The sequence below is a fragment of the Hyperoodon ampullatus genome (assembly GCF_949752795.1).
Source record: "Hyperoodon ampullatus genome assembly, chromosome: 7".
NCBI lineage: Eukaryota > Metazoa > Chordata > Mammalia > Artiodactyla > Ziphiidae > Hyperoodon > Hyperoodon ampullatus.
In genome coordinates this window covers 65,957,783-65,975,785 of record NC_136920.1, presented here as the reverse complement: position 1 = coordinate 65,975,785, position 18,003 = coordinate 65,957,783, and the positions used below count along the sequence as shown (strand labels likewise).

The following is an 18,003-nucleotide window of genomic DNA, read 5'->3' as shown; positions in this document are numbered from 1 at the left end:
GTTAATGTTATTTGTTTCTTGTGCTAATTTTAGCAAGATTGTGTGCACACACACACACATATGTACTTGTGAGTATGTGTGACTATGAGCATATTTGTGTGCATGTATATATATCTATACTGTCCCGTTATCTTACTTTTTCCACTTAACCATGTGATCTTGGGGACTTTTCATGTCACTACACAAAGAGCTTTCTCATCCTTTGTTGTGGCTATACCCATCACCTTTTATGACCCCCAATTGGTGGACATTTATGTTGTTTCCAATCCTTTTGCTTTTATAGACAAAGCTGCAATGAATAATCGTGTTCATTTGTCATTTCCCAAGTGTGGGAGTGTGTTTGTACAATAAATTCCTAGATGTGGAATTGGGTCAAAGGATACGAGCCTTATAATTTTGATCATGCTAAATTGTCTTCTATAGAGCGTGCTCCATTTCACACGCCCATCAGTAATGTGTTTTATGAAATGCTTGTGTTACTGCAAAGATTTTAAAAGTTATTTGGTGACCCCTTTGTGAAAGCTATGGGCCTGTACCCAAGAAAAACAGAAACCACACAGTGTGGGGTTTTTTTTTTTTGTTTTTTTAAAATTTTTTGGCTGCGTTGGATCTTTGTTGCTGTGCGCGGGCTTTCTCTGGTTGAGGTGACCAGGGGCTACTCTTCATTGCTGTGCACGGGCTTTTCATTGTGGTGGCTTTTCTTGCTGTGGAGCATGGGCTCTAGGCGCACGTGCTCCCGTAGTTGTGGCTCGCGGGCTCTAGAGCGCAGGCTCAGTAGTTGTGGCGCACGGACTTAGTTGCTCCACGGCGTGTGGGATCTTCCTGGACCAGGGATCGAACTCGTGTCCCCTGCATTGGCAGGCGGATTCTTAACCACTGTGCCACCAGGGAAGTCCCCACACAGTATTTTGCATACAATTTCAGTTGGCTCAGAAACCCCTGAAGGCTATCTATAAACTCCAATTTAAGAAGCCCTGGCTGAAGAGGAGGAAGTATGGTACAGAGGGGAGAGCTTTAGGGCCAAACCACGTAAGTTCACCTCTTAGCTCTACCACTTACTGGCTGTGGAACAACAGAGAAGTCTTTTCGCCTCTTCAAGTCTCAGTTTCCTTTCCAAAAGAATGGTATAATAATTCTATTTCATAGGACATTTATGAGGGTACATGCTTTTATGTAGAACATCTAATATAGTGGTTGGAATATAGTAGGTGCTCAACATACAGTCTGTATACACATATACAGACACATAGAAACACACACACAGACACAGACACAGACACACGCCCTCCCTCACATGCACACGAAGCCTTCAGTTCCATTTCTTTGGTTTTTTTGGGGTTTTTTTGGCTGTGTTGGGTCTTCGTTGCTGTGCACGGGCTTTCTCCAGTTGCGGCGAGCAGGGGCTACTCTTCCTTGCGGTGTGCGGGCTTCTCATTGCAGTGGCTTCTTTTGTTGTGGAGCATGGGGTCTAGGCACACGGGCTTCAGTAGTTGTGGTGCACGGGCTTAGTTGCTCTGCGGCATGTGGGATCTTCCCAGGCCAGGGATCAAACCTGTGTCCCCTGCATTGTCAGGCAGATTCTTAACCACTGTGCCACCAGCAAAGTCCCTTCAGTTCCATTTCAACCTGTTTCTAGTTGTCTTTGTAGTATTTGCTGCTAGAGTCACAAAATCAACTTTTGGAGCATCATTCCCTAAAGTGAGGTCTTTGGACTAACTACATAAGAATCACCTGAGGGCCTTAATTAAAATATAGATTCCTGGGTCCCACTTTAGATTCACAGGATTAGAATTTCTGGAAGAGGTGTCCAGAGAACTTCACACTTGGGGGTTCTGTTGCACAATGAAGTTGGAGACACAGCACTAAAGAGTTTGGTAAATTCCTTCTGTTCCCTATACCTGCAATTCTAGTAGTTACCACCATGTGGCTTTACCAGGGGGGCCTGTTCCCAACAGGTGTATAGGGGTGGACACCTGAGAGAAAGCATGACTAGTAACCAGGAGAGTCGCCTCTGGTTCCATCTGCAAAAATACAGTTATTTATGGGTGTGACAGACGGCATGCACTGCAGTCTCATCAGGAATCTCTCTCATAACAAGCAGGGAGGAGAGATAGTCCAGGACTGGATGCCCATGGAAGGGGCTGGGATGGAAGCCCAGTGGGCCAGGTTTGGCGGAGAAAGCCTGCCATGGCTGGGGTGACTGACCCATGGCCAGGAGCTGGGGATAAGGACTGTGTACAGCCAGGCAGCTGTCACCAGGAGGCCTTGAGGCTACAAGCCTTGAAGCACCAACCCCTAGAGCTCTCAGCATGACAGGTGAATGCTTTCTGAAGTGGCAAGTGATGGCCCACGGCTAGAATTGCCAGATTTAGCAAATAAAAATACAGGATGAGCAGATAAATTAGAATTTCAGATTAAAAAACATATTTTCTTTTAGATATACAGATTGCCAACAAACACATGAAAGGATGTTCCACATCACTAATCTTAGAAAAGGCAAATCAAAACTACAATGAGGTATCACCTCACACCGGTCAGAATGGCCATCATCAAAAAATCTACAAACAATAAATGCTGGAATGGGTGTGGAGAAAAGGGAACCCTCTTGCACTGTTGGTGGGAATGTAAGTTGCTACAGCCACTGTGGAGAACAGTATGGAGGTTCCTTAAAAAACTAAAAATAGAACTACCATATGACCCAGCAATCCCACTACTGGGCATATACCCTGAGAAAACTGTAATTCAAAAAGAGTCATGTACCACAATGTTCATTGCAGCTCTATTTACAATAGCCAGGACCTGGAAGCAACCTAAGTGTCCAACGACAGATGAATGGATAAAGAAGATGTGGCATATATATACAATGGCATATTACTCAGCCATAAAAAGAAATGAAATTGAGTATTTTGTAGTGAGGTGGATGGACCTAGAGACTGTCATACAGAGTGAAGTAAGTCAGAAAGAGAAAAACAAATACCGTAGGCTAACACATATATATGGAATCTAAAAAAAAAAGGGTTCTGAAGAAACTAGGTCAGGACAGGAATAAAGATGCAGACGTACAGAATGGACTTGAGGACACGGGGAGAGGGAAGGGTAAGCTGGGACAAAATTAGAGAGTGGCATGGACATATATACACTACCAAATGTAAAATAGATAGCTAGTGGGAAGCAGCCGCACAGCACAGGGAGATCAGTTCGGTGCTTTGTGACCACCTAGAAGGGTGGGATAGGGAGTGTGGGAGGGAGACGCAAGAGGGAGGAGATATGGGGATATATGTATACATATAGCTGATACACTTTGTTATAAAGCAGAAACTAACACACCATTGTAAAGCAATTATACTCCAATAAAGATGTTAAAAAAATAATAAAAATAAAAAACATATTTTTTAATATAAGTATGTCTCGTGGACTTCCCTGGTGGCGCAGTGGTTGGGAATCCACCTTCCAATGCAGGGGATACGGGTTCAAGCCCTGGTCCGGGAAGATCCCACATGCCACAGAGCAATTGAGCCCATGTACCACAACTACTGAGCCTGCGCTCTAGAGCCCGCGAGCCACAACTACTGAAGCCCGCACGCCTAGAGCCCGTGCTCCGCAACAAGAGAAGCCACTGGAATGAGAAGCCGGCGCCCTGCAATGAAGAGTAGCCCCTGCTTGCCACGACTAGAGAAAGCCCATGCGCAGCAACGAAGACCCAACGCAGCCAAAAATAAATAAATAAATAAAAATAAGTATGTCTTGTGCAATATTTGGGACATACTTATAGTAAAAGATAAGTGTTGTTTATCTGAAATTCAGATTTAAGTGAGTGTCCTGTATTTTATCTGACAACCCTACTCAGGGCTTCTCTGAGCTGCCTCTAACTGCAGAAGAGGGCTGGAGCCCATATGTGACTGGCTCAGGGCCCGCAGGGTGTGCTGCACCCAAGGTGATGAGGAGTGAGTCAGGGCAGGGTGTGGACTTCCAGGAGAGAGGCAGCCCTTCCTCACCTGTGTCCAGGCAGGAAACTAATTTCTGTTGATCAGCAAGTTTGAGGTGCTGGCAGTCTGCTCAGCCCTTCAATATTATCTCATTGAATCCTCCTGCAACCCTAGGATTTAGGCACATGTGATCACTATGATTCCCACTTTAGAGATGAGGAGACTGCTGAGTCTCCCTGAGGTTAAGAGCACAGGACTGTGAAGTGGAAGAGAAGGAATTGAAGCCCCGGGGCTGGTGCCAGGTCTGGGATTAGCTCATCTTCCAGGCCCTTCTCTCTGTTAATCCCAAGGGCTTAAGGTGGGGAGCAGCCTCCACCTCTGAATCCCTGGGACAGGAAATGTTCCCAGTTTCCCTGGCACTGGGCCAGGGTCTTGTCCAGGCTCACATGCTTGCTGGAGACTCCAGGCTGGGAGACAGATCTGCCGAGTTCCCCTGCTCCCCGTCTGGCCGGGACATGCCCAGCGGCATGAGCTGCCCGTGGGCACTGCCCTCCGCTGTGCCGGTGCCCGTGGGAGGGGCCCAGGGCCAGCTGCTGCCTCTCAGGCCCAGCCTGCGCTGAGCCCCGGGGTGGCCTGGCCAGCTTCCCTGCCGTTAGCCCCCTGAGCCAGGCCAGAGGGGTCCCTGAGGAGCTCTGGGCTCTAAGTCCCAGCCCCTCTCTGAGGAGGCGGGCAGCGGGGCTCGGCAGCCAGAGGCTTCTCAGCTCTGAGCTCTGGAGCCAGATGTAACATTGACCTTAAATGGTAAAAGCTCCCCAGAGTGAAGAGAGGCTGGCCGGAGGAGGAAAGGGGAATAACTCAGTTTTAGGTAAGTCGTTGCTATCTCCAAGAATAACCTGCCTCTTCAGCTGGGAGCAAGGGAACACTTCTCCTCCTTAAAGGTACAGGGTGCTGGGATGGGGGCGCCTGACTTTAACTTTCCAGGGGAGTTGGCTTGGTTGGATGGCATTTCAGCCGAGTATTTTTATTGTTGCTGTCATAATTTTCAAATAAGAAGTGAATCTTGCCCGTCCTAACTTAACTAAATTGTGCTGCTTTTGCTTGCTGTTAGAAAGCATGCACAGGTTAGGGTGAAAATGTGGGTTCTGGCTGGGGATCCACAACCCCAGATTTCCTGTGGGCCCCTTTGGAGCAATAGAGGGTCCCCAGATTACATAAGCCAGCTGGTCAGGGCTTCCCCCACACCGCCTGCTACCCCTTCCCCAGCCCTGCTCTGTGCTTACTTATGCCTCTCTCTGCCCCCACTCTCACCCTGTGCCACCCGCCCCCTGTCCCCCTTGGACCTGGTGCTGGCCCAGCCCTGTCTCCCTCCCTGACCTGCCCCTGCTTCTGTCCCTGCACTTCCCATCCTGTGTTCTGGTCACAGCCCCTGTTTTATATCCCTGTCCCCATCTCTCCTGTCTCCAGCTTTGCCCCCGTGCTCCTTCCCTGCACCCTCAAGGGGTTGCCTGTGCCTTGTCTGTGCCCCTAGCCTGCATACCTCCAGGAGCTCGGAGTCAGAGCTATTCCTAGAGTGAGCGGCACTCGGGCTGCCTTTCTCCAAAGAAAAGGCCAGCGGAAGCCAGAGGCCAGAGAGGGGCCCAGCCGTCTGCTCCCTCCTGCCCAGTAAACGGCTGTAAAAGCCTGGAGATGCTCTGTAGATTGAGTAAATACAGTGCGGGATCTGGGACCCCTGGCTGGCGCTCCCACCTCCCAGAGCTTGGCAGCTGCTGCTTTTTTAACACTCACTCTTCAGGCTGCTCTTTGAGGGTCTCGGGGGAAGTAACGCAGCCCATGGGTCTCCTACAGGAAAAGGGAAGCAGCTTCCCAGGGCTGTTAGGCTGGGAGCACTAGGGAGCCAGACCTGCCAAGGGTTCTGTTGTCCCCACCAGGGGGCAGTGACGTGCTGGTGAGACAGGTGGACTCTGGACTGCCCCTCAGCCGTCCTCTCTGTGGCTTGGCAGTCAGCAGAGGGACTGTTTGATGAGGAGGAACAGAGGCCCTGATGGGTGGGGAGGAGAGATTTAGGAGCCCCCAGACTCTGCTCTGAGCTCTTTGAGGCAGGCGGATGGAGATAGAGGACTCAGTTCTCTTGTAGTAAAAGCAAAAGGAAGCAGGAGAGAAAATGGATATGAATTGACTTTGTGCCAGGGTCTGTGCTAGAACTGTTATTTAATTTAATCCCTGTGGTAGAGATGAGGACATTGTGGTTGAAAGAGGTAAAGCAATATGCTGAAGGGAACACAGTCTGTAGGTGATGAGCAGGGATTCCAGCTCAGGCCAGCTTGGTCCAAAGTGGGCACTTCCAGTGTTAGATGCCACCCTGCCTCTAGTTAGTAACCAGGGTCTCGGGCAGTTATTGAGCATCACAGTCCAAATGATGGGAAGATCAAGGGGACTGCATTTGCCCCATGAACCTTGGAGGCCAGACCCTGAATTCAGGTGACAGCCCAGGGCAGCCTCACTGGTTGAGATGCAGAGGCAACACGACTCCGTGACCTTGGACACACCCTGCCTTCTCTGCGAGGGCCTTCGCCATGGGAGAAGGAAAACAGGTCAGCCAGACAGACAGAAAACCTCTCTGCTAATCGGCTACAGATGTAAAAAAGGAGTTAGAGAAAGCTGGGCTTAATCACCTCTCATTACTTTCTTCCCAGTACTTTTAAATTTATAATTCTTATTCAGAGTTTTTCCCTGGTAATAAAAGTAATGTGTATTCTTTGCTAAACTTTCTTGGAAAATATAGAAATAAGTATAAGTAAGAAATTCAGAAATAAACATAAAGAAATAAAAGTTCCCTCTGGAATCCTATCACTCAGAGATAAATATTGTTAATATTATGGTGTGTTTCTTTCTTTATATTTCTCTATATTTTATAAAACTAGGGCCTTACCATGTGTGGTTTGGTAGTCTGATTAAAAAAAATTTTTTTAAGGGAATTCCCTGGCAGTCCAGTGGTTAGGACTCGGCACTCTCACTGTGGTGGCCTGGGTTCAATCCCTGGTAGGGGAACTAAGATCCTGCAAGCCGTGAGGTGCAGCCAAAAAAAAAAAAAAAAATTCTTTTTAAAGACTTTATTTTTTTAGAGCAGTTTTAAGTCACAGCAAAGTTGAGAGGAAGGTCCGCATAGAGATTTCCCAGATCCCCCTGGCTCCCACACACGCAGAGCCTCCCGCAACATAACAGCCCGACTGGGGTGGCACATTTGTTACAACTGCAGCTGATGAGCCTACACTGACACATCATAATCACCCAAAGTCCGTGGTTTACCTTAGGGTTCACTCTTGGTGTTGTACATTCCATGGGTTTGGACAAATTGTATAATGACATGTATCCACCATTATAGTATCATACAGAGTATTTTCACTTCCCTAAAAAATCTTCTGTGCTCCATCTATTCATCCTTCCCCACCAACCCCTAACAATCACAGATCTTTTTACTGTCTCCATAGTTTTGCCTTTTCCAGAATGTCATACAGTTGCAGACAAACACTATGTAGCCTTTTCAGACTGGCTTCTTTCACTTAGTAATATGCATTTAAGATTCTTCCATGTCTTTTCATGGGTTGATAGCTCATTTCTTTTTAGTGCTGAATAATATTCCATTATCTAGATGCACCACAGTTTATTTATCCATTCACCCACTGGAGGACATCTTAGTTAGTCTTTTTTTTCAATTTTTTAAACACCGAAGTATAGTTGATGTGCAATATTATGTAAGTTACAGGTATACAACATAGTGATTCACAATTTTTCAAGGTTGTACTCCATGTGTAGTTATAAAATATTGCTATATTCCCTATGTTGTACATTATATCCTCGTAGCGTATTTATTTTATACATAATAGTTTGTACCTCTTAATCTCCTACTCTTATCTTGCTCCTCCCCCTTCCCTCTCTCCACTGGTAACCACTAGTTTGTTTTCTATATCTGTGAGTCTGTTTCTTTTTTGTTATATTCACTAGTTCGTTTTATTTTTTAGATTTCACATATATGTGATATCATGCAGTATTTGTCTTTCTCTGTCTGACTTATTTCACTTAGCATAATGCTCTCCAAGTCCATCCATGTTGCTGCAAATGGCAAAATTTTTTTCTTTTTTATGGCTGAGTAGTAGTCTGCTTTTTTTTTTTTTTTTTTTTTGCGGTATGCAGGCCGCTCACTGTTGTGGCCTCTCCCGTTGCGGAACACAGGCTCCGGACGCGCAGGCCCAGCAGCCATGGCTCATGGGCCCAGCCCCTCTGCAGCATGTGGGATCTTCCCGGACCGGGGCATGAACCCATGTCCCCTGCATCGGCAGGCAGACTCTCAACCACTGCGCCACCAGGGAAGCCCTAGTCTGCTTTTTTTTAACTGAACATTCTATCATGATTATTTTCTCATGTCATCAAAGATACTTCAAAACATGATTTTTAAGGGGTTGTATCCTACCAAATAATTTTAGCTGTGCAAAATTTAATCATCATTCCTCTCGTTGGGCATTTACAAATGTGGTTTTTCTTTGGGGCCTGTCTCAGTGGCACATACATGATGGCTTTTCTGTCCCTTTTGTGGAGTTTGGAAACTCTGCGCTCCCAGGTTGTCTTATGCAGTACGCCCTAGGGTGTGGGCTTGTTCTGCAAGACGATATTAAGTGAGATACTGACTCAACTCAAAACACATGGACTCACATCGGAATTGCCTTTTAAGTTCTTTTCTGTCCATCTGAGTTAGCCCAGCAGTGCGGGTGCTGCAGGACTTTCAGTACTGAAACCAGACGTCGGGCAAAACCAGGCAAATCAGGGCAAGTTGTTGTCCTGGGTTTGAACCTAGTGTGCCTTCAACATCTTTCACATGCTTGTTTTTCTCTCTTCTTGACAAAATGAGAGCAAGTCGTGGGCTTGGAGGCTTCATCAGGAATAGCTAGAATTTAATAACCATTTTCACTAAATGTATCTTTACAACTAACCCCTCTCTATTTGTGGTATAAGTGGTACTGACTTTTCCACAGATGGTAGGGGTATAAAGTTTCCTTTTAAAATAAATGTGATGACAGGGGAAGCTAACACTTGCTGAGCGCTTATTGTGTGCTAGGTGCTGTTTCTAATGCTTTCCTTGCAGTTCCTCATTTCATCCTCCCAGCAGCCTCTGAAGTAGTTACTACTGTTATCCCTATTGTACAGATGAGGAAACTGACACACAGAGAATGTCAAGAACTTGGCCAACAACAGAGAGCTGGTAAATGACCCAGGGAGGACTGCAACCCTGGCTTTCTGGCTCATTGCCAGTCAAATGAAAGAAGATTAAACCAATAACTATATAGGTGGCAAACAGACATGGGAGAAAATGTGAGGGTGGTGTGCAGATGACTCAAGTTTAGGAAACATTGGCTTGGAGGAAACTGGGGTTCTGTGAGCAGGGGTATCAGTGGGTACAGGATGGGGTGGGGGGAAACTGAGCCACCCCAGCAAAACCAAGGGAAAGTTAGGAACCTGTGGGCCTGTGGGAGAGGCTGAAAGGGATGGGGCCATCCAATGATCACAGCAGGGCTGCATGGCTGGGACGTGGTGCAGAGGGCATGGTGGTCACCCCACGAAGGGACACACAGAGGCTACAGGACATTCTGCCACTGACAGGCTAACCTGGAGGGTGTTTCCAGAGAGCCCAAGGTTCCCAGTTCATCAGGAGAAGAAAGTTTGAAGATACCCTTGCCTTTACTCATACAGGTGTGGTCAAAAGAGCACTGGCTCCAAGTTGGGAGGAGGGCTTGGCCTTGACCAACTCTTCCCTTGTGATCACAGTGGGAGCTGGTGCCTGGAGCTTGAGGCAGCATCTTGCCCTGCTGGAGAGCGCAGGCCCTGGAGTGACCATGCGACTCCACCACTGACCAGCTATATACCTTGAGCCACATCTAACCTCTCCAAGCCTCAGTTTCCTCTCCTGTGAAACAGAGATAATGATGGTGCCCACTTTGTAGGGTTAAATCCCTCAGCCTGGTGTCTGCTCTTAGCACCCAGTAAACATTAGGTATTATTATTTCTAGCCTCTGTCCGTCCCCCTCCAGAGATTCCATCAAGGACACTTCTGGACTGGTTGTGAGGCTCTGACTGACCATAATTCTGGGTCCCAGTCTCACCTCCATTAATACGCCAAGGGCAGTAGCAGACTTACGCTCTGGATGACTGGCCATTGGTATCTGGTGGGGTCTTTAAGGAGGCTCAGTAAAAACACCTTCTTCCTCCACTTAAGTTCTAATGCTCGTCGAGAAGTCAGCCTAATATCACTCTTATGACTGATAAAGTTAATAGGAGAATGTGGTTTCCATTCCATTCCAAAGGCAAGCAGGCTTTCTAATATTGAATTGAGCAGACTTACCTCCCAGCCCTATGCAGTGCCCTCCAGGGGAGGCAGGCCCCTTTAAATCTTAGAGCCTGGAGGAGCAGAGCAGAACGTGTGTCCCAAGAGGAAGGGAAGAGGAAAGGGCTGACTCTTCAGGTTAACACTTCTTGAACTCACCATCAGACAGCCATTCCCCTGGGGCAGAGCCAGGAGTCTTACATTTTTGAGGCTCCTTCCACACGGAAAGAACAGTCACGTATGGAGAAGAAGCATTATGCTTCTAACAGAACTGCAGTGATGGTCTGGCCCAAGTCATGTTGCTAAGCTGCAGGGCTGCCATGTGGTCCCAGGAGGGCAGGCACCCTCCTGGGACCCTGCTTTCTGCCTGATGGAATGTCACCCTTTCTCCTCCTGAGATGCCTGGGAGGCACCTGTTTGAGGACAAGTGCTTCCCTGGACAAGATAAGCATCCAACTAGAAGTATCTGGTGTGATCCTTTTCTTTTTTTTTAATGGAAGTTCCGCTTAGGCAGCTCCAGCCGAGGGAACAAATGACCATTCTCTCCTCTGGGATACTTCATATAGACAAGAGAAGAGAGGGAAGGAAACTACCTTTGTTTGGACATGCTGTACATGCCAGGCATCTTGTGTATAATAGCTCATTAAGTCTGTACTGTGGCCATATAAGGGAGATATTTATGAGCAACTGATTCAAGGAGGTTAGGCCACTTATCTAAGACCGTTAACTAGTAACCAGTAAGTGAAGAATGGGATGTCAAATCCAAAACTATCAGACCCCCAATCTGTAGCAATTCCCATCACTCTGTGGCTTATACACCAGGCCACAGTGCAGAGTGAGAATGTCCAGCCCTCGTCCCTGCTCCTATAGTTTGAGCCCAGGAGGCCCCCGCACTGCTGCTCAGAGCAGAGGCCCTGAGCTTTGGGAGCAGGAGTCTGGGGCAGCTGTTCCACTAGGCCAGCTCTACTTTGCATCTCTCTTTTGTCTCCTTTTAGCCCATGACTGTCTTTATCGGGTCTCATAACCTTGTCCATGAACAAGGCCCTTCTTCTGTTTAGTTGGAAAATACAAGTCTAGAACCATGAGCTTTTTATTGGCAGGAAATGCCATGTCCTACATTGTAAGTCTTGAGTCACTCTCTCTGACTCACCAAGGCTTGTGTTGGAAAAGTTCATAGATAGGCCAAGGTCACCCAATCTGCCACAGAGGCAGCATGGAGTAGGTTGGGACCTCAGGTTCTCAAATCAAATGACCTGAATTCAAGTCCCAGCTCTGCAACTTACCATGTGACGTTGGGGGAAATGATCTAACTTCTGTCTTACTTTTCTTAACCGTAAAATGAGGCTGATGGTGATAATGATATAACTTGATCAAAGAGTTGTTGTGAAGATGAATGGATTGATGTATCTACAGTACTTGTATGTGTATAAGTACTCAATAAATAATAACCGTTATTTAAGCTCCGATTAACATCAAGCACAGGTAACTCCTCTATTTTGTGTCTCCAAATGGTCAGGTTTCCCTAAGGGCTATCTTGCCATGATATTTTCAATTTGTTTGGGGATTAGTTCCCTGGTAAAAAGACTGTAATGTCCTTCTGGACTTACTAGCTCAGACATATTTCCTGTTTCCCGGCTGAAACAGGAAACTGGTCCCTGATGGAAGGTGATGCTGATGAGGTTGAGTATTGTTAGGAGGAATCTAGATGGTGGATGCCAAAAGGACTCCTTAAGGATCATGATCTTGGGGATATTCAGGGTCCTGGACCTATCTCTAAGCCTGGTCTTTGGTCTGGAGTTGATTATGTACATGGAGACTGACTCATGATAATCAAACTCACAAGAGACTGAAGTATGTAATTCTGAATGTCTGTGTGCTAATGTATGGGGAGGAATTACCCTTTCCAGTGACCACAGTGCCTGGGAGGTGGAGGTTTTGCTCAGAAGGTGGAAAGTTCTGAGGGGTATTTCATGTAGCCCATAAAGTGGCCTGATAGCCATCTCTGCCTACAACAGAGAGACTCCCCCAGAACACAGGAGAGGTCTCTCCCCTGGGAACTTTAGATAAGCATTTCTCTTTGGAGTTCGCTTTGTCTTCTGTAGAAAGATGGGATTTGTTGGAAGGTAGTTCAGAGAATCAAAGGAAGGAGTAGACCGTTAGGCTCCAGGAAGATAGCCCCCAGGGCAGTGCTAGGAACTTGCCAGTGTTTTCTCTAGAGCAGAGGGGTTCTCTAAGGCAAAGGGTTTTTGACGGTTCATCTCATCAATTAAAAAAAATTTTTAGTATGCATTTATGTGTAATTTAATTTATCTCTAACTTATGTGTATTTATTTTAAATTAGATTCATGAGCTACTGTATTAATGTGAGTTATTTTATAAAACATGTAAAATTAGAAATTTTAAAGGCTGAGAAAGAGAAAATACTATTTGAAAATCTTGCTTTATGTGTTTAACAGTGCCAGCAGCTTTTTTTTTTTTTTTTTGCTTTCCTTAAACGAGTATTCTTTTTTTTTTTTTTTTTTTTTTGCTGTACGCGGGCCTCTCACTGTTGTGACCTCTCCGGTTACGGAGCACAGGCTCTGGACGCGCAGGCTCAGCGGCTGGCTCACGGGCCTAGCTGCTCCACGGCATGTGGGATCTTCCCAGACCGGGGCACAAACCCGTGTCCCCTGCATCGGCAGGCGGACTCTCAACCACTGCGCCACCAGGGAAGCCCTAAAAGAGTATTCTTTAGTAAGAGAAATGTGATTAATTATGCCTCATTATATTTTAAGATCTCAGCACTTTGGAGAACCCCTGGCTTTAATGACTGTCATGGTTAAACCATCCACTGTACCAATCAGTCTCCCAGTAAGGAACCAAATCCAACTCAATTGGCTCAAGAGACTTTAACAAAAGGACTATTTATAGAGGTTTGGAAACCACAAGGGATGAGGCCCAGGTACGCCCCAAAACTAGCAGCAGCAGGGAGCCGTTACCAGCCCTAGCCAGGAGGGGCGAGAGAAGAAAATAATGTGATTGGAAGCCAGTGAAGAGCCGGGGAAGAGGGACCATCCAGGATGAGCTGTAATTAGGGAGGGATACAACCACTGCCACAGATGTAGCATAGAAGAAAGGAGGGGGCAGGGAAGGAAATGCCCAACCTGTCTCTCCCCCCACCTCCTGCTGGCCCATTGGCCAAACTCAGCCAGCAACCATGGAAGCCCAAGTGATGCATCCCATAGTTGTCATCTGGGAGCAGAGAATGGATCCTGGGGCAGGGCAGGGAGAGGGAGGGCAGGCAGAGGATAGCCAGCTCAGATAGCTGATGTGGAAGAAGGTATCCTTACTTACTGAATTCTAAGTGAAATTTTCAATTTGATCCACCAGTTTGTAAAAACTTTTTTGAGAGTTGCTTGTGGTGTTAGTGGTAGTAATATCTTCACTCCACATTTTTTGCAGGAGGCTTGTAAGGGACTTGCCCATTTTATGGTGGTTGGCTTGGTTAAAACTAGATAAATATATTTCATCAATCCACTTGGGCACATTCAAGATGTATCATACTTCGCTGAAAGCAAATGACTACATGAGTGTGATGTCAGTCCCTTAGCATTGGAGAATTTCCCCTGTTTCCTCAGGACATTTTGCAAACTGGTTGTGACAGTGACCTTTCAACATTGAATGAAGGCACCATTGCCAGTCTGCTTATTTAATACTAAGGAAGTAAGAATAAATAACAGTTTCCAACTGTCTTCCCATATTCCACTGGATCATCTTACATAGTCCCTGGGCATGCATACCCCACCCTGAAGACCACTGCATTAGCACTCAGCTCCTGTCTTGACCAGGTTCCAGTGGTTCCTAGTCTCTGTCCAAGGTCTTGGGGGAGAGACCCCGATGGGCCCAGCTTGGTTGGGTCTGTACCAATCAGCCATGGTCAGGTGACAGGAACATGGGGTATCGATGTGGCCATGGGGAGCCATCCCTTGTATATAGGGGTTCCTTTTAGAGAAGGGGAAATTGCTGAAAGCAAAAGTCTCTCCAAAAGATCTCGTCACATGCTTATAATTGTCTTCCTGTCCTGCCTTCTGGAGAACCTGGTCAAGCCTCCCATCTCTTCAGCCACATTTACAGACAATTTCTTGGGTTACTTCCATAGATGACTAATCATATCCCTTGCATGTGGTTTTTCACATGGCTGTACATCAGATGGCAGCCTTGTTTTCCTGCTGTTATCTCCATGTAGAGCCAACATTCCCAACAATTCTGGGGTTCACAGGACCTTACACTGGCTGGGGCAGACTATTTCTCTGGTTAGCTGGGTTCAGCAGAGAAAGATGGGTGTGGTGATTACATCAAGGATCTGGCACATTTAGATCCAGAAACACTTGCAAGTTGTCCCTCTATCATGACTCCTACAGACTGTAAACCACAGAAGTTGTATAGGCACGGGAACAAAGAAAGCCTGACTTCAGAGTCCTGGACGGGGAGGTTCAACTTGCTGAAATCCCCAGGAGCTTGTTTCACTTGACAATAACAAGAGTAATAATAATGTACTTATTTCTATCACAGCTATCATTGATTGAGCACCGGCTACATAGTGTGTTAAATGCTCATATACATTATCGCATATTTCTGCAACGCCTTGTAAGATTGGTAATAATAATATCTATATTTTACTGATGAGAAATCGAGGCTTTCTGAGGTTCACTCGGGTTTACACAGTGGAAAGTGGCAAGGTCAAGGCTAGGTTGCCCTTGATGCAAAACACACACAGCCCATCAACAGATAGAATCTCACACTTGGAACTATCAGGCCAGGAGGAGATAGACGCTGGGCCAGTAAGGTTTTTCAAAAGGTTAGATCATTATGGGTTTATTGAGAAGTATTAAGGGAAGCTAGAACCATGGCAGGTTTAAGGTGGTTCTTGGTAGATAGTGAGTGAATAAAAGAATGAACCCTCCCAGGTCTGAAAACAGTAAAAGCTTTCCAATATCCACCCCTGGTGCTGAAATGAAGACAGCATATAAGCAGTGGTCCCAGGTCCTAGGCTTGGCTCTGCTTCCAACTCATTTTGTGCCCTTCAGCAGATCACTTCTCCCTTCTGAGACCTTGGTTTCCTCATCTGTGAACAGTTCACCCTCCAAGGCCCAATGGAATCACCCCAGTGATTGCATGATTGAGGCCAACCCAGAGCAATAATTGTGTCAGACGCTGCATCTGTGACAAAGGATCGCAGATGTGTTAGAAGGGTCAGCTGTTATTGTGCGTTCTCTAAAAGCCCATGCAGTGCTTTTGGGGACAGTCAGAACTGGTATCAGGTCCAAAGTAAATGGACAGCTGTGTTTTTAAGAAAACATTTACTGCTGAAGGGACTGCTTACTCATTCTCTTTTTGTTAACAAGGCATTTGACTCATGCTTTGGACAGTTGCTGCTCCGATCATTGTCACTAACAAAAGCAGCCTCTGGAGCCTGGTCCCTCTTCCCTTACACTATGGGGCCAGCTGCTCCCAGCCCTCCAGCTCTAGGAGCACATGAGTGTGTCCTATGGGGTGGGGATCGGGGACAAAAAGACTGGAAGTCCCTTGGAAGGGATTTGGGGCACCAGAATTTGGGGGCCTCCAAGAGGCATTGGGTACCCCTCAGAGCTCCCTACGTGGAGATCTGGAGAACTGAGGAGACTCAGAAAAATGGTATAAGCAGCTAACTACATCTTGGGGACTAAGTCTAATGCAAGTTGAAATGCCCATCTCCATCCTATAGCCAGAAATTCTAGAAGAGACCATCCTATATGGAATACACAGCCAGCACTAAGTGAGTATATGAATGCCAAGAGCTCCTGGATGGCCTTGGCTGCCAAAACTGTTCTCTGTTGCCCAGTAGCACATTCTCATTCTGTATCTCATGTGATCCTCCCAGAGGACCATGGAGCCACATGATCTGTGTCACCTTTCATGAATCTTCAGATTTCACAGTCTTATGCACTATAGATAGCATAGCTCCTTCCATTGCCCCCACCCCTGCCCCCAGGGCCACAGTAGGATTTTGGTGGGCTCTAGGCTTTTTTTTTTTTTTTTTTTTACTTTTTGGTTGTGCCACACGGCATGTGGGATCTTAGTTCCCTGACTAGGGATTGAACCCACACCCCCTGCAGTGGAAGCGCGGAGTCTCAACCGCTGGACTGCCAGGGAAGTCCCTGGCCCCTAGGCATTTTTGCCTTCATGAGCCCCTTCTTGCTTATAAAATTTATAACTCTGTTGGTATAAAGATAAATATATTAATGTTATCTATTAAAATATTTTTTTACCTAAAAGTTCATTTTTTTTCCTTCTGACTCTTAAACGCAATTAAAACATTTTAATGGGCACTAGGCGCTGTTCCTACCAGATATAATGGATGAGTCAGCCCTGCCCCCTCACCTTACTGTTCAGAGCGTGGTCTAGGGACGAGCAGCATCAGCGTCAGCCGGGAGCTTGTTAGAAATGCAGACTCTCAAGTGCCACCTCAGAACTACTGAACCAGAATCTGCAGCTTAACAAGACCCGCAGGTAATTTGTGTGTGTGTGTTATAGCCTGAGACATGCTGTCTACCACACTGTCCCGTGGTACCACTGGGGATATCTGAATCATAGGTCACACTGTTACCCCAAATTATAGCAAGAAGTTCAGTAACAGAAAATCCTATGTGGAAGGTAACATCTAGTGTTAAATGGCTGTGTAAATGCCAAGAATTCCCGGATGGCCCTGTGTGCCAAAGGTGTTCTCTGTTACCCAACTGATGTTCTCCCTCCTCTTCCCCTCCCCCGCCCCCATACACACACACACACACACACACACACACACACACACACACTCTCTCTCTCTCTCTCTCTCTCTCTCTCTCTCACACTCAGTGGAGAAGTCAGTCCCAGGCGGAGGGGTCTGACCTCTTTTGCTTCTGAGTTGGTCCTTCCAGTTTTTCTGTGAAGCACCTGGCCTCCAGAGCCATCTCAACAGAGGCAGAGGCAGATGCAGGAGGCACAGCCCTAAGTTCCTCTACTCGGAGGTGACACCCAGTCTCTTGGGCAGAGCTAGTTATACGGCCCCAGCCAACTGCAAGGGAGGCTGGGAAATGCAGGGGAACACAGGAGTATTCAGGGAGCACTAACCATCTCTGCCCCAAGTGGAGAATCAGTGAGATAAGTAACAGCTACTGCAGGGCCTGAGGCCTCCCAGAGGCAAGACATTAAGAAACTGAGATGTGAACAACTAGAGACTCAGAGCTTGCAGAGAAGTCTTTTAAGAGCTGAGAGAGTTAACTCAGGGACAAATGCCTGCCCTCCCCCAAGGTCTTACTCTTCCAGTAAGGGGGAGGGAAGAATCAACTGGGCAACAGAGAATGGTTTTGGCAGCCAAGGTCATCCAGGAGTTCTTGGCATCCATATACCCACTTACTGTAGGCTATATATTCCATATAGGATGGTCTCTCCTAGAACTTGTTGCTACAAGATGGAGACTTAGTCCCCAAGATGCACACTTAAAGCCGCTAAGATTTTAGGTCGGTTGCAGCAGCTACTGTAAATTATCCTAATTCACTACCCAAGCACCCTTGTCATAGACCCCTCTCCCACTTCCCCAGAAGGAATGTGACAACCTGTCACTCATGCTGTGCTCTCTTTGCGGCTTGACCATCCAGCCTCTGCCTGCTTAGTGCTCTAACCTCATCTGCTCTGTGCCTTGCCCCT

At 46.8% G+C, this 18,003-nt stretch overlaps 1 protein-coding gene across 3 annotated transcripts in view; it reads left to right on the top strand.

The window, feature by feature from the left end:
* Positions 1-4,724: 4,724 nt before the first annotated feature.
* The window catches only part of IRAG1 (inositol 1,4,5-triphosphate receptor associated 1), a gene marked incomplete at both ends in the record, with an annotated part of 117,422 nt that continues 104,143 nt past the window's right edge, over positions 4,725-18,003 (top strand). For all 3 annotated transcript variants that reach the window (XM_079708493.1, XM_079708492.1, XM_079708491.1), the window contains one exon: positions 4,725-4,791. In XM_079708493.1, the coding sequence (XP_079564619.1) occupies positions 4,725-4,791 (67 nt within the window). The remainder of the gene's footprint in view (positions 4,792-18,003) is intronic.